General features: G+C 49.0%; 1 protein-coding gene across 1 annotated transcript in view; it reads right to left on the bottom strand.

Annotated features, from left to right (window-relative positions):
- ST8SIA1 (ST8 alpha-N-acetyl-neuraminide alpha-2,8-sialyltransferase 1) overlaps positions 1 to 16,253 on the bottom strand; it is a 161,017-nt gene that overhangs the window by 105,368 nt on the left and 39,396 nt on the right. Inside the window, exon 2 of the mRNA XM_075898340.1 lies at positions 2,307 to 2,451. Within this exon, the coding sequence (XP_075754455.1) occupies positions 2,307 to 2,451 (145 nt within the window). The remainder of the gene's footprint in view (positions 1 to 2,306; positions 2,452 to 16,253) is intronic.

The following is a 16,253-nucleotide window of genomic DNA, read 5'->3' as shown; positions in this document are numbered from 1 at the left end:
CGCCATTTTTAAAACCCCGCTGGTTCGAACCCCGTGCAGCGCAGCTACACGGGGCACGAACTAGGTAGTTCGAACTAGGCTTCCTAGTCCGAACTACCATTACTCCTCAAATTTGGCGGGCCCAGCTCTTACTGTTTAGGAGGAGTTTTTGAACAGACAGACACACGCAGAGACAGACAAACACACACTTTTAAAAACAGAGTAGATCACCACCTACTGAAGTAACATCAAGTTCAGAACTTGGAAGAATTGTGATGTTACTCCAGATTTAGGCCCATATAACTGGGATTAGAGTCTAGCCCAGGGGTGGGCAATAATTTTGGGTTTGGGGAAGGGGTGGGGCCTAAACTGGAAGGGGCAGGGCCAGGATGCTTCTGGGCTACCCCACCCCAAACCATGATTGGTCTGGGGGTGGGGGAGCCCTTTTGCCTCCCTCTTCCCATTAGGCATCCATGCCTCCAGCAGGGTGGAAAGAGGCTTCCCACACTCCCCCACCCCCAAGGCCAATCAGGGCCTGGGGGCAGGGGAGCTGCGTGAAGCTTCATTCGCCCTGCCCCGGCCCTGCACAAGCATATGGCACATTGAAGTGGCATGCACTCCTCACAGGGCAGAGGAAACTTCATGCAGCTCCCCCTCCTCCAGGCTAATCAGGGCTTGGGAGTAGGAGAGTGTGTGACGTCTCCTCCACGGGGCAGGAGGAAGTTTCGGGCGCTCTCCGGCCCCCAGAGCCTAATTGGCCTGGGGCGGGGAAGTGGCATGTCCAACTTAGGCTGGATCAACCCACTTGGAGGGCCAGATCCAGTCCACAGAGGTCCTTTTGCCCACCCCTGGTCTAGCCCATCATATGTAATTTTTGGTCTTTTGATTTAAACACTGTATACTCCACCGTAGTATAAGTATGAAATTCCAATGACTTCAATGGAGCTGCTTCTGTTAACACCAGCTGTGAATCTGGGTCTAAATATCATAGGCCAGAAGTAATTAATTTGGAAGATGTGGGGAACAAAAGGCTTAACTCAAAACTTCTGGCAAAATCCTACATGTTGTACAAGCAAGGACAACTTAAAGATTCTTCACTGTATGTTTTGCAATGTTGCCAATTCCCATAACTTTATCACTAATCTTGACTTATTTGAGGGTATGTAAAGCTTCAAAACTCTAAAATGTGAGCATCTCAACCTTTATTTATTTGATCCAAGTTCATAGCCCACATGGTTAAATAGGGAAGCTTGAAAAGGTGGCCTGAAAGCTCAAAACCAATAGGCAAATAAAATAATACAAAATATTTATTTTTGACATAAACTTCATATTTAAAATCTCATGATCTTTTGGGTCCTGACTCAAGATTTTTAAACATTTGGAGTGAGCACCACTGAGAGGTGGCTATTGGAGGAAGATGTTTGAATCTACATTATTACTCGTCTTCCTGCTATACAGGCAGTCCCCGAATTACGCGGATCCGACTTATGTTGGATCCACACTTACGAATGGGGCTTTCTCGCCCCGGAGCTCGCAGGCAGCAGGACCGCCCAGAGCACAGCGGTCCCGCCACCTCGCCCTCTGGGGCGAGAAAAGCTGCTCCAGGTGCCCCTGGTCTGCTGGGGACCGTCTCCAGCAGACCAGGGACACCTGGAGCAAAGCCGGGGAGGCGAGGGGTCCCGCGCCTCTGAGGCTTTGCCAGAGCAGCAGACCAGGGAGACGTGGAGCCCCAGCAGACCAGGGAGACGTGGAGCAAAGCCCCCGGCCTGTGGTAGAGCAGGTGGGGCACTGCCGGTTGGTCCCGCAGCACCGCTCCTTGGCACTACTGGAGCAACCCAGCAACACCCCAGCTGCTCTGCCCCAGGTGTCCCCAAGTCAGCCAATGCTGAAACTGACCAGTGGCTGACTACAGGAAGCCTCTGCCCCGGGGCTTCCTGGAATCAGCCGCTGATCAGTTTCAGCAGCAGCTGACTTGGGGACGCCTGGGGTTCTTAAGTTGATGTTGAAACTGATCAGTTTCAGGAGCGGCTGAATCTGGACGCCAGTTCCGACTTACATACAGATTCAACTTAAGAACAAACCTACAGTCCCTATCTTGTACGTAACCCGGGGACTGCCTGTATATGCAATCTTTGGGGGATGGAGGTCTGCAGTGCCTCTGGCTTTAAAAAAAAAAGGGGGTACAGGAAAACTTTTATCATTAAGGAGTGAAGTTACAGATTATTCCTTCCAAGTAGCCTTTTAGCCAGCCTGATTTAGCATATACAGTTTTATTGTCTGGAAAAGAAATAAAGGGCGAGAGTGAAAAATATAAGAGAGTCACTGACCTGTGGGAAAAGGGAGTAAGTTGCGTTGTCAATAGTAAAGGAATGTAAAAATTCCCCATCAAACCAGAGGTTCTTTCCCAGCGGAGAGTTCTGTTTTGTCATAGCAAAGAGCTGACTGGGATCACAACAGTCTTCCAGCAGTTTCCTAATAGCAGCAACAAAGAGAAAGAAAGAAACAAATTCATTAGGACTCACTTATGGAAATGTCATAGTGAGGCTTCCCATCTTTACTCGAATCACCACCCAGCTGAGACTATGTACAACTCCAATGCTGTTAAGTCAAGCCTGAATGCAATTACTTCTACTACGAAAGCACCAAACAATAGGAGATTTCTACTCTGAACATTGATAAGATACATTTAATGGACTATTTAGAAAATAAGATAGTTAGACATTCAAATTCCAACCCAGTGAGTTTGCATTGATTACTGCACTTGCAGAGGAAATAATCATTGGCTGTGTCTAGACTGGCAAGTTTTTCCGCAAAAGCACCCGCTTTTGCGGAAAAACTTGCCAGCTGTCTATACTGGCCGCTTGAATTTCCGCAAGAACACTGACGATCTCATGTAAGAAATCAGTGCTTCTTGCGGAAATACTATGCTGCTCCTGTTCGGGCAAAAGTCCTTTTGCGCAAAGCTTTTGCGCAAAAGGGCCAGTGTAGACAGCTCAGATGTGTTTTGCGCAAAAAAGCCCCGATCGCGAAAATGGCGATCGGGCTTTTTTGCGGAAAAGCGCGTCTAGATTGGCACGGACACTTTTCCGCAAAAAGTGCTTTTGCGGAAAAGCGTCCGTGCCAATCTAGACGCTCTTTTCCGCAAATGCTTTTAACGGAAAACTTTTCTGTTAAAAGCATTTGCGGAAAATCATGCCAGTCCAGACGTAGCCATTGTGATTTTGTTATGGGCATTCTTGGAGAAAGCTCGTCCAAAACTTCCCATCAAGTTTTATATTTTTATAAAAAATTGAAACAGTTTTTAGTAAAAAAATGTCCATTTTTACCTAGTTCTAATTAAAAACATAAAACATACACATAAAAAACACAGGTGTCAAGTACTTTTTCAAGAGTAAAAGGCAATGGAATTAAAGAAGTTTTTTAAACTATTATTTAATTACATAAAGGTTAAATACAGAGTTTAAATGTTTATTACCAGGCCTATATAAAAACCCACAACTGAATACTCCCAAGCCAAAATCTTCTATTCAGACACAGTAAAAATACAGCATCGGCGGCAGCAATATGAGATCCCAACAAAATCCCCCCTCCGCCATATGCTGCATCTCTGATCTAGTAGGGCCATATCTCAAGATGAAATAATTATAATCCTTCGGATAACTCCTGATTGTTTTATCTATGGCACAGAGTCAGAGACTTGTCTAGAGAGTGAATCACTGCTGTAAGACAGGGTGTGACTTGACAATTTTGCCATATGTGAACATTGCTACAGCCAAGCTATACTCCAGGACTTTCCATGCAACATAGCAGTGTTCACACAGGATACTACTGGGCAACAAGTTAGATTGTGGTGTAGATTCACATCCTGGTTTGCTACACAACAATACACTGCATAGCCAAGCCCCCAGTTTCTCAGAGGGGTGGAAGTAGGGATGCCAACTGTCTTATTACACAATACCAAACACTCCCTCTGCCTTGTCCCTTCCTCGAGGCCTCCACCCCACTCACTTCATCCACCTTCCCTCCGTTGTTCACTCTTCCCCACCCTCCCTCACTTTCACTGGGCTGAGGCAGAGGGTTGGGGTGTGGGAGAAGGTACAGGCTTAGGGCTGGGGCCAGGCCGACAGGGGGGCTAAAGGGGATGCTGTCCGGCCAGCGCTAGGAGCTGGGAGGGAGAGCGCATTGTGCTACAGGAGGTGCTGAGGGTTGTCTGGAGGCTGGTATAGCACCTATGAGTGGCGCTAAGGTTTGGCTTCCCTAGGCCCTGCCCCTTCTGGGAGCATGGAACTATCCCCTGCGCCCCCCCGCCCCCACACACACACATACTTTGCCCAGAGGCTCACAGAAGTTGTCAGCCCCCCAGCTCAGAATGTGGGACGGGGCTCTGTGCTGAGCCTGTGGCTGGAATGCATGATGGGTGCTCTGGGAGAGTTTGGGTGAAGGCAGGGGCTCTGGGCTGGGACAGGAGATTGGGGTGTGGGATGAGGAGTGCAGGCTCCAGACTCCCCGGAGGCAGTTCCTAGTCAGCAGAGATGTGGGGAAGGGAAAAGGCAGGCTCCCCACACCAATCCCAGGATATATCTAGACTACATGGCTCCGTTGATGGAGCCCTGTAGATTAGGTTTCTAGACATAGGAAAATGAAGTGGCAATTTAAATAATCGCCGCTTCATTTACATCAAAATGGCCACCGCACTGTGCCGATTTTTGGTGAAAGCATCTGGCAAGCCTACTCAGGGTGGGGGCAGTGTACAAAGATGCCCTGGGCTCTCCCAGGGGCCATAGGGAAATATCAACAGCTTCTGAGAGGGGCACAGAGGCAAGGCAGCTAAGGACACGGCCTTAGCCCCACAATACTACCAACCAGATTTTTTTGTGGCCTAACATCTTTCAGTTCAGCTTCAGTAGCCTCTGGAAGACCAAGCGCAATTCCAGGAGATTCTTGGCAAAACTGGGAGGGTTGTAATGCTAGGTGGAGGGGAGGGTATTTAAACTTAAAAATCTCATTCTGAAATAAAAGGGTTGGGTTTAGTTCAGTAATTACGCTCTCTTGCTGTGATTCAAGTTCTCTTTATTAGAAAGAAAGAAAGAAAGAAAGAAAGAAAGAAAGAAAGAAAGAAAGAAAGAAAGAAAGAAAGAAAGAAAGAAAGAAAGAAAGAAAGAAAGAAAGAAAGAAAACTAAGGACAATTTTCCACCTATGTAAATGCAGGAAGCACTACTGGCTTGAACAGATTTGCTCCCACTCATGCTACTGCTGAATTTGGATTACTGTCATCTCACAGGTGCAACAGAGAGAGAATTTTTAGACACCAGTTTGCTATGCAGTATCTGCTTTATTGTTGATACAGATGCATGAGCCACAAAGAACCCAGCTTGAGTGTCTGACCCTATTCTAAGTTTGCAGAGCAGGTAATTACTAATCTCCTTTCCCACCAAGCTTTTTAGTTAAGAACTGAGCAAGTTTGATCTGTAAGCCACTCAGAGAATAAATATGGAGCCCCACGGTGTAATTGTTAGACATGCTTTTCAGACCAGAATCACACTCTAATATACTTTGATTTTGATGTATTTTACTCCTACTCCTGTTTTAAACTGCTGTGTACAAAGGTATACTTATGAGCTTTTAGAATATGAATTACAATGTATACATTCTAATATGATTCATTACTAGGCTAGATAAAGCTTTCTAAAATTGTTATGTCAGACAGATGAAGGGCCATATACTTCCTTAGGAAAAAAAATCACAGTAATTTATAGTCATAGCTCAAGAACCCTATGGTAGCACTATTTTAAGCTTTCATCTTCCAGTGAAATCCACCAGAATGGACTATACACATGCAGGTGGAGTCCCGCTGAAGTCAATGGGACTGTATGTAGATTCAGGGATATATGCTAATGGAGCCTGATAAAGTACCTAACCCTGAATTTGTAGCAGTTGAGGCCCTGGTGCACACAAGACAGATGTCAGGAATCAATTTCTTTATGCTATAAAGAAGAAATAGGGCTTCACCAGATATTTCTATATTTCAGACAAAAAGCCTCTGCAAGCATCTTACAGCATGAGCTCTCAGGCTCTGATACAAATCTCATTGGAGTCAATAGGAGTCTTCCCACAGTCTTCTCTTGCTATTAGATTAGGCCCCTGAAAAGAACACGGACTGTCCAAAAGGAGGTAGTTCTGTAGCCTGCACTCTAGCACAAACTTTAGCATCTTGAAATGTGTGAAAACTCAGACTATCTACCACATACATGTGTGCACACAGAATCCTCTAACTCCTTTCATGGCTTCTACAGAGGTAGAGATATGAGGCAGCTAGATAGCCATATGTCTGTATGCGTAGTACAGATGAGAAAATGTTAAATTATCAAGTGAACAATCTATAATAGCCATATGTTTTCATGGGCAGAGACAGCTGTGTGCTTGGGAGAGTTTTATCCACCCATGCCTACCTGCCAAAATGCATTGATAAAGAAAACTAAATCTGGAAGAAAAAGCTCATTTATCATCTCACTTGTAGTAAAGTTGGAAAATTTAGCCATGCTATAAAACTACATATATTAAAGCATTACTTTTTAAAATACGGGTAAAAAGAATGACTGAAAGAATTCCAAGCAATGATCTTCAACCTGAGTTTTTTGAAATGACTTAATCTGCAACATCTGTAAGCTGTGAATCATCAGTCATATCCTCATGTCCATATAAAATTCATATACCACCTGAGCAGTGATTACCCCATTTTCGATTGAAGTAATATTTTAATACAATGTAGAGTACTGAAACTGTGTAATTTACCATATTGATGGCTGGGTACCACTAAAATCATCTGAATCAAATTCAGTACTTTGGAAGACAGCTGATGTTTGGTATAGCTAAGCAAAGAGAGCTATTTCCAACTGGACTTCAGTCATCTTTCCTTAAATTGACAGATGACTTGCAACAGAGGAAGCTGAGTATTCAGTCAATTACGACTGAAGTTATAACAACACATCTTGAACTTGCATTCCTGTTATGTTTGGGTATGTCTACACTACAGCGCTATTTCGAATTAACTTATTTCGAATTAGTTAATTTGAAATAAGCTAATTCGAAATAATGCATCTAGACACAAAATCTAATTTGAAATAGCGTTTTGCTATTTCGAAATAGCGCGTCCACACTAATTGGATGCTGGATCGCATTTAAGGGCAGCTGAAACCGGTTCCAGCAGGGCATCAGGTCAGTAGTTGCTTTGTGTGGCTGCTGTCTGAGGCTATCTGAGGCTCATGCTTAAAGGGACCCCCCTGGACAGCCGGTTCTCAGCTTTCCTGCTTGCTTGCCTATCTCACCGAGGGACAGCAAAGCATTTTCCTCTCCGCCTGCTTTGGGCGCTCCCGTTTGGGACATCGCAGCACTCGGCACCATGGAGCCAGAGCCTCCTCTGGGCACTCTGGTGCTCATGTTGAATGTCTTGCTGAAAGCCTGGGAGCAATTGCTGGAGGCTGCCTGACACCATCTGCTGTAGGCCAGCCCCCTGGCCCTCCGCCTACCCCCCCTGGGGGCCTTGGAGGAACAGCGCCCGGATGCCAGCGTGCCCTGCCCCATCTGGTGTCTGGACACCAGCAGCGACTGGTGGGACCACATTGTCCTGGAGCACTGGGGAGAACAACAGTGGACCCAGAACTTCAGGATGAAGAAGGACACCTTCCTGGAGCTCTGCGAGTGATTTGCCCCTGCTCTGCAGCAACGGGACACATGCATGAGGCCCACCATTCCCCTCCACAAGCGGGTGGCCATCGCCCTCTGGAAGCTCTCCACGCCAGACAGCTACCGATTCATCGGCAACCAGTTCGGCGTGGGGAGATCCACCGTTGGAGCGGTGCTCATGCAGGTACGGCACTCGCCGGCCATTGGGCCAGGAGTGGGGGCTGCAAGGAGGACATGGGCAGCCCCAGGGAAAATGGTGGGGAGGTGGTTTAAGTGCCCTCCCCGGGAGAGTTCGGCCATGCTACAGACTGCCCACGGTGGCCAGGACTGCAGCGGGGGTTGCTCCTGGGATTGGGGCACGGGGCAGTGGTGGGGCACGAACACTCCCAGCCACCCGGGCACCCTAGTGACCCTCGGTTTTGTGTGTCTCTCTGCAGGTGGTCAAGGCCATCAACAGGGTGCTGCTCCGCAGAGTCATCTGCCTCACCGACCTAGATGCAGTCATCCAGGGGTTCGGTGCCCTCGGCTTCCCCAACTGCGGAGGGGCAATCGAAGGGACGCACATCCCCATCCATGCTCTGAACCACCAGGCTTCCCTCTACATCAACAGGAAGGGGTATTTCTCCGTGATCCTCCAGGCCATGTCTGACCACTGGGGCCAGTTCACGGACATCAGTGTGGGCTGGTCCGGCAAGTCACAAGACGTGCGGGTCTACCGCAACTCCTTCGTGTGCCAGAGGCTGCACGCCAGGACTTTCTTCCCCGACTGCCACATCAGGGTCGGGGACGTGGATATGCCAATGTGCCTGCTGGGGGATGCGGCCTACCTCTTACAGCCCTGGCTCATGAAGCCCTACATGGGACACCTTAGCCCCTCCCGGCAGGCCTTCAATGCCAGGCTCAGCAGGGCCTGCATTGTGGTCGAGGGGGCCTTCGGCCGACTGAAAGCACAATTTAGGTGCCTCCTCACCCTCCTCAACCTCTCCCAGCACAATATTCCGCACGTGGTGGCAGGATGCTGTGTGCTCCACAATTTATGTGAGAGGAAGGGCAAGGCTTTCCTGCCAGCCTAGATGGCAGAGGCTGACCGCCTGGCTGGCCAGTATGCACAGCCCCACATGGCGGCCAGCCGGGAGGCCCTACAGGGGGCTGTTCACATCCGGGAAACCCTGCAGGAGAGCTTCCAGGCGGATGAGGACTGAAGTCCCCCTGGCGTGCCCCACTGGGGCCTTACATTCCACTCCCACCTCCTTCCCCTTTCCCCTCTCTAACCCCCCTTCCTGATATACAATAAAAACACCTGTGTTGCCACAAAAAACTCTATTTAACATAACTGCGGTGGGGGGAGGGGGAGAATGAGGGTGGGACAGGGGAAGGGGGAAACCTGGGAGGAGGGAGCTGGAAGGGGGAGGCAAGAGGAGAAAGGGGGAGGGGAAGCTCAGGGTTGGGGGTCTTGCCGGCCCTCCTATCTCGCAGCACTGCGGGTGCAGGTGCCTCGGCATTCCTGGGGGGGAGTGGGTGTGGAGGGTGGGGCAGGAGGGACGCGGGGGCAGAAGAAGCAGGAGGGAGAGCAGGGGTGGGAGGAGGAGTGATAGCTGGGGCGGCCGCAGGGGCTGGAGCAGCAGGAGGCAGCAATCTGTCCGCCAGGGCCTGCAGGTGCTTGCGGAGAGCACGGCCCTGCTTCCGCAGCTCCTGCAAGCTCTCCTGCCGCAGCTGCAGGTCCTCTTGCACCCATTACTCCTGGCTGTGGACCTGCCATCTCTGCAACCGCAGCTGCTGCCTCTGGAACGCCTCCTGGTTGCGGGTGTGCCTGCTGGCCCAGGTGCGGGTGGATGGTCCAGACGGGGTGGTGCGTCCTGCACTCACTGGTACTGTGGCTGTGGTGAAACAAGAGAAGTGGTCAGTTCTCCCTGGGGACACAGTGGGTGAAACCCAGCCCCCCTCTGCAAAGCGAGGACGGCAGGTCTCCGCACCATCACGTCCTGCTAACCCAGCCCCTGTGCTGCCAATAGTGTGGTGTGGGGAGGGGGCGGGGAAGGAGGGCGGGAAGGGAGATGTGCCCTTCCTTTGTATAGAGGGGGCATCTGGAGGGAGGGCAGTGTGCAGTGTCTCTCCCCAGGGTCAGGAGCCTGTCATGTGCCTTCACATGTAGACGCGTGCAGGGAACAGGCCAGGGCCCCTGCATGGCACCCAACTGGGACAAGTCCCGGCTGGCACGGCAGACGCACAGGTTGCTGCCTGCTCCGTGGTCAGCAAGGCCCATGTGCATGGTTCCTGGGCTCCCCCTCTGCCCCCCACCACCCCACATAAGGGGACCGTGATGGCACTCACATGTGGAGACCTCCCCGGCCTCGGATGAGGCTTCTGATGGGCTCTCCGGTTTGGCTCGGGGGTCCTGGGTGCAGGGCACGCTCCTTTCAGGCTCCTGGCTGCTGTCGTCCTCCTCTTCCTCCTCTTCCCGTGTCAGCGCAGGACCCTCTGCCCCAGGGGCAATGACCTTCATGGGGGCACGGACCATCTGACCCCCCAGAATGTGGTCCAGGGCCTCAAAGTGCGGGCAGGCCTCCGGGTCAGCCCTTGGTTGGGAGGCCCTGGCATAGGCCTGCCGCAGCTCCTTTATTTTACTCCGCACCTGCTCCTGGCTGTGCATGTGGCCTCTGGTGGCCAGGCTAGCAGCCATGTGGCTGTAGACGGCCACATTCCTGCACCTAGTGCACCAATCGTGGGCATTGGAGGCCTCCCTCCAAACCTCAATGAGGCCCATGATCTCCGCACTAGACCAGGAAGGTGCTGGCCTTTTGCGGCCCCTGGCAGGCTCCTGAGAGCTGCCAGCCTGGTCCTGGGGAGTGGTGGAGTACTGGGTGGCAGCGGGTTGCTGGCTTATCCTGTGCCAGGTGCACGGTCTGCTGGCAGGCTAGCAACTGGCACAGGCACTGTGGCCAGAGTCTGCCCCTTTAAGGGCTCCGGGGTTGTGGGGGGAGCAGACGAGTTTTGCTGGTTGTGCCCAGAGTGGCCCCAGGGCTCCCTGGGAAGGGCTGGAGGCCCCCTAATTCAAAATAAGTGTCTACCCAGCACTTATTTCAAATTAGCTATTTCAAATTTGGTGTTATTCCTCGTAGAATGAGGTTTGCCAAATTTGAAATAAGGGCTCCACTATTTCGAATTTATTTCGAAATAGCGGTTTGTATGTGTAGATGTTATTAAAGTTAATTCGAAATAACGGCTGTTATTTCAAATTAACTTTGTAGTGTAGACATACCCTTTGGGATTAGGAAACTTTTAAGATTTTGAAAAACCTTGCAACCTAATTATACAAATCTCAATTGAATACTAGACATTGTAAAATCAATTACTTCTAAATTGATGTACATATAAAATTCCTTTTCTGAATTTGGGTAGCTGAATCCCTATATGCATTTGGGAATGTGTGAACTTTCTTTTTTGGAAGCTCTGGCTTTCCAACTCTCTCCAGCTCTCCAGCTTTAAACTTTTCTGGTGGATTTGCTCCCAGAATAAGTTGTAACTTTCACTGATCAGAGGAACTGAAGTGAAGTACATGTCGTTTTCATGAGAGATTAGCCAGAGATATCGGGATAGAGATATTGGGATAGAGAGTACGCTTATTAAGTTTGCAGATGATACCAAACTGGGTGGGGTTGCAACTTCTTTGGAGGATAGGGACATAATTCAAAATGACCTTAGCAAGTTAGAGAAATGGTCAGAGGTAAACAGGATGAGGTTTAATAAAGAGAAATGCAAAGTGCTCCACTTAGGAAGGAACAATCAGTTCCATACATACAAGATGGGAAGCGACTGTCTAGGAAGGAGCATGGCGGAAAGGGATCTAGGGGTCATAGTGGACCACAAGTTGAATATGAGTCAACAGTGTGATGCTGTTGCAAAAAAAGCAAATATGATTCTAGGTAGTATCAACAGGTGTGTTGTAAGCAAAACTCGTGAAGTCATTCTGCCGCTCTACTCTGCACTAGTTAGGCCTCAGCTGGAGTACTGTGTCCAGTTCTGGGCGCCACATTTCAAGAAAGATGTGGAGAAATTGGAAAGGGTACAGAGAAGAGCGACAAGAATGATTAAAGGTTTAGAGAACATGACCTATGAAGCCAGGCTTCATGAACTGGGCTTGTTTAGTTTGGAAAAAAGAAGATTAAGGGGGGACATGATAGCGGTTTTCAAATATCTAAAAGGGTGTCACAAGGAGGAAGGAGAAAATTTGTTCCTCTTGGTTTCTGAGGACAGGACAAGGAGTAATGGGCTTAAAGTGCAGCAGGGGAGGTTTAGATTGGACATTAGGAAAAAATTCCTAACTGTCAGGGTGGTCAAATATTGGAATAAATTGCCAAGGGAGGTGGTGGAATCTCCCTCTCTGGAGATATTTAAGAACAGGTTAGATAGACATCTGTCAGGGATGGTGTAGGTGGAGCTTGGTCCTGCCTTGAGGGCGGGGGGCTGGACTCTATGACCTCTCGAGGTCCCTTCCAGTCCTATGATTCTATGATTCTATGATCTGTTGCAAAAATATCTGGCCTTTGCAGAATTTGGAACAGGTTGCCTACAATGTTTCAGACTTCTTGAACTAGTTCATGTAAGACTTTTCCATTTGCTCTGTAATGCCACCAGTCTGAGCTCTCATTTCAGGATCTTTTGTTGCATCCTTCACAATCTGCTAAATTGCACATAGTGGTAGGTCTTAGAGACACTGAAGCCAATGCTTCTGCATGGAAAATCCAGATGCCTACATAGAGATTTGTAGTTTAGACCCTTAAAAGAGAGCATCTCATTTGCATAATTTTCAGTAAATTGAAATTGTGCCAGGACACTATTAAAAATAACATTCTCTTAAGAGATACTTTTGAAACTGTTAAGGAAATCACAAAGTACACCCATAGAAACGAGTATGTGAAGTTCATGTTCCTTTTGTTGCAGTCTGATTGCTACACCTGATATTAAACTTCTCATATAAGTGATACCATTATAGGTAGTTCTGCAAATAGTAGTTCTTTTTTCAACTACTAACTTTGGTTTGTAACCTATCCTTGAAATCAGCTTCTGTACCAAATGACTGGAGCATAGCTAATGTGATGCCAATCTTTAAAAAGAGGTTGGGGGATCTAGAGGTTATCTTGGCAATTACAGGCCTGTAAGTCTAACTTCAGTACCAAGAAAATTAGCTGAAACTATAGCAAAGAACAGAATTGTCAAACACGTAGATGACCATAATTTATTTGAGAAGAGTCAACATGGCTTTGTTAAGGAAAGTCAGGCCTCCCCAATCTACTAGAATTTTTTAAGATGGTTATCAAACATTAGGACAAGGCAGACCCAATGGATATAGTGTACTTAGATTTCCAGAAAGCCTTTGACAAGGTCCCTCATCAAAGGCACTTAAACAAAGTAAGCAGTCATAGGATAAGAGGAAACACTAATAACTGGTTAAAAGATAAGAAACAAAGGGTAGGAATAAATTGTCATTTTTCAGAGTGGAGAGAGGTAACTAGTGGTGTCCTCCAAGGGTTCATACTGGTCAATCCTAGTCAACATATTCATAAATAGTCTGGGGAAAGGAGTAAATAGTGAGGTGGCAACATTAGCAGATGATAGAAAACTGCTCAAGGTAATTAAGACCAAAGCAGACTTGGAAGAGCTTCAAAAGGAGCTCATAAAACTAGGTGACTGGGCAACAAAATGGCAGATGAAATTCAATATTGATAAATGCAAAATAATGCATATTGGAAAACACAATCCCAACTATATGTATGAAATGAGGGGGACTAAATTAGCTGTTTTCAAGAGAGAAAGATCTTGAAGTCATCGTGGAGAGTTCTGTGAAAACAACCACTCAATGTGCAGCAGCAGTCTAAAAAGCAAACCGAATGTTGGGAATCATTAAGCAAGGGCTAGAGAATAAAACAGGGTATGTCTACACTACAAAGTTAGTTCGAACTAACAGACGTTAGTTCGAACTAACTTTCCTAGGCGCTACACTAGTGCCCCGTTAGTTCGAACTTAATTCGACCAAACGGAGCACTTAGTTCGAACTAGGTAATCCTCATTCCACGAGGATTAAGCCTAGTTCGAATTTACTAGTTCGAATTAAGGGCTGTGTAGACCCTTAATTCGAACTAGTGGGAGGCTAGCCCTCCTCAGGTTTCCCTGGTGGCCACTCTGGCCAACACCAGGGAAACTCGTCTGCGCCCCTCCCGGCCCCAGACCCCTTAAAGGGGCACGGTCTGGCTACGGTGCCCGTGCCAGGTGCAAGCCTGCCAGCACCCAGCCAGCAGACCCTGCACCTGGCAAGGATCGAGCCACCCACCTGATGCCCCCCAGCCCTCCCCCTCTTCCCGGGACCAGGCTGGCGGCTCCCGGGAGCTTGCCCGGGACCGCAAGAGGCGGGCACCCGCCTGGGCTAGTGTGGACATCGTGGACCTCGTCCATGATCTCCGCACTAGGCACAGGAAAGTGACCGGCTAGGGCAGGAGAGCTGCCAGCCTGGCCACCCAGGAGCAGGTGTGCATGAAAATCAAGGTGGTCCACTGAGACCCCCAACCCTGAGCCCTGAGCTTACAATGGCCGTCCTGGGTCAGACCAAAGTTCCATCTAGCCCAGTAGCCTGTCTGCTGACAGCGGCCAACCCTAGGGACCCTGGAGGGGATGGACCGAAGACAGTGACCAAGCCATTTGTCTCGTGCCATCCCTCTCCAGCCTTCCACAAACCTTGGGCAGGGACACCACTCCTACCCCCTGGCTAATACCACTCCATGGACCCAACCTCCATGACTTGATCTCACGTCCCTTTAAACTCTGTTCTAGTTCTAGCCGTCACAGCCTCCTGCAGCAAGGAATTCCACAGGTTGACTCTTTGCTGTGAAGAACAACTTTCTGTTACTAGTTTGAAGCCTGCTACCCATTCCTTTTCTTTGGTGTCCTCTAGTCCTTCTTTATGGGAACTAATGAAGAACTTTTCTGTATGCACCCTCTCCACCCAACACCTGCTATTAGAGACCTCTATCCTGTCCCCCCTCTGTCTCCTCTTTTCTAAGCTGAAAAGTCCCAGTGTATGTCTACACTACCCTCCTAGTTCGAACTAGGAGGGTAATGTAGGCATACCGCACTTGCAAATGAAGCCCAGGATTTGAATTTCCCGGGCTTCATTTGCATAAGTCGGGCGCCGCCATTTTTAAATCCCGGCTCGTTCGAACCCCGTGCCGCGCGGCTACACACGGCACGGACTAGGTAGTTCGGACTAGGCTTCCTAGTCCGAACTACCCTTACTCCTCGTGGAGTAGTAGGTAGTGTAGACATACCCCCAGTCTCTTTAGCCTCTCTTCATAGGGGACCTGTTCCCAACCCCTGATCATTTTAGTTGCCCTCCCCTTTCCCACCCTCTCTCTTCCCCTCTCCCACCTCCTTTTCCCAGTCTCCCCCAGTTTTGTTCAATAAAGACAGATTCCATTTTTGAACACAATTGTCCTTTATTTTGTACATCAAGAAGAGGGGCTAGGGAAGGGTAAGTGGAAGGAAGGAGGAATGGGGTACGTGCCCCCGATGGGGAGGACTGGGCTGGCTCTACGGGCTTCTGGGGGTGGAAGCTCTCCTGCAGCCCCCCAATTACGCCCTCTCCCCAGATGGCAGCCTGCGGCAAGTGCAGCCGGTCTGATGGCCAAGTGCTGTGATGTGTCCAGTGTGGGTACTCCGGGCAATCCAAGCCAGGACTGCTTTGCAAGCGGGGCACCCTGAGAACTGTCTGTCCGGGGTGGGGGTCGGGACCCTTTAAGCACAGCTCTCGGCTAGCCTGAGACAGCAGCTCCACACTCTAAGTCCTCCTCTGATGCCCTGCCGGCACTGCTTCCGGCCATCCTTAACCCCAGTTCAGGGTCCACTTAATGTGAACGCGCTAGTTCGAATTAGCAAAACGCTAATTCGAACTAGTTTTTAGTTCTAGATGCGTTAGTTCGAATTAGCTTAGTTTGAATTAACTAATTCGAACTAAGTTAGTTCGAATTAACGTTGTAGTGTAGACGTACCCACAGAGAATATCTTATTACCTCTATATAAATCCATGATATGCCCACATGTTGAATACTGTGTACAGATGTGGTTGCTTCATCTCCAAAAAGACATATTAGCATTGGAAAAAATTTGGAAAAGGGCAACAAAAATGATTAGGGTTATGGAACAGTTGCCATGTGAGGAGACACTAATAAGACTGGAACTTTCTAGCTTAGAAAAGAGGAGTCTAATGGGTGTGTGATAGGGTGTACCAGCCCTACACTGGAGAAGCTGACCAGGCCTACCTGGGTGAAGATGCCCTGCCCACACAGCTCTGCTGAACATGCTCAGCCTGCAGCCCAGGTATAAAAGCCTGGCAAAGGGCTCAGTCTGGGCTGGCTGCTGAGGAGGAAGGAGGCATGGCTGCTTGAGGTCCTGCAGGCAAACTGCCAGAGAGACTGGACCTGGAAGCCACCCAGTGAGACACCAGCACTACTGCAGAGGACCTGGAGGAAGGACCCTGGAGAGAGTCCAGTGGAATATGGTAGGAAGTAGCCCCAGGGTTGGAGATGGTTTCCTGAGGACC

Source organism: Pelodiscus sinensis, chromosome 1 (genome assembly GCF_049634645.1).
Source record: "Pelodiscus sinensis isolate JC-2024 chromosome 1, ASM4963464v1, whole genome shotgun sequence".
Classification (NCBI taxonomy): Eukaryota; Metazoa; Chordata; order Testudines; family Trionychidae; genus Pelodiscus; species Pelodiscus sinensis.
This window is presented reverse-complemented; position numbering and strand designations above follow the sequence as displayed.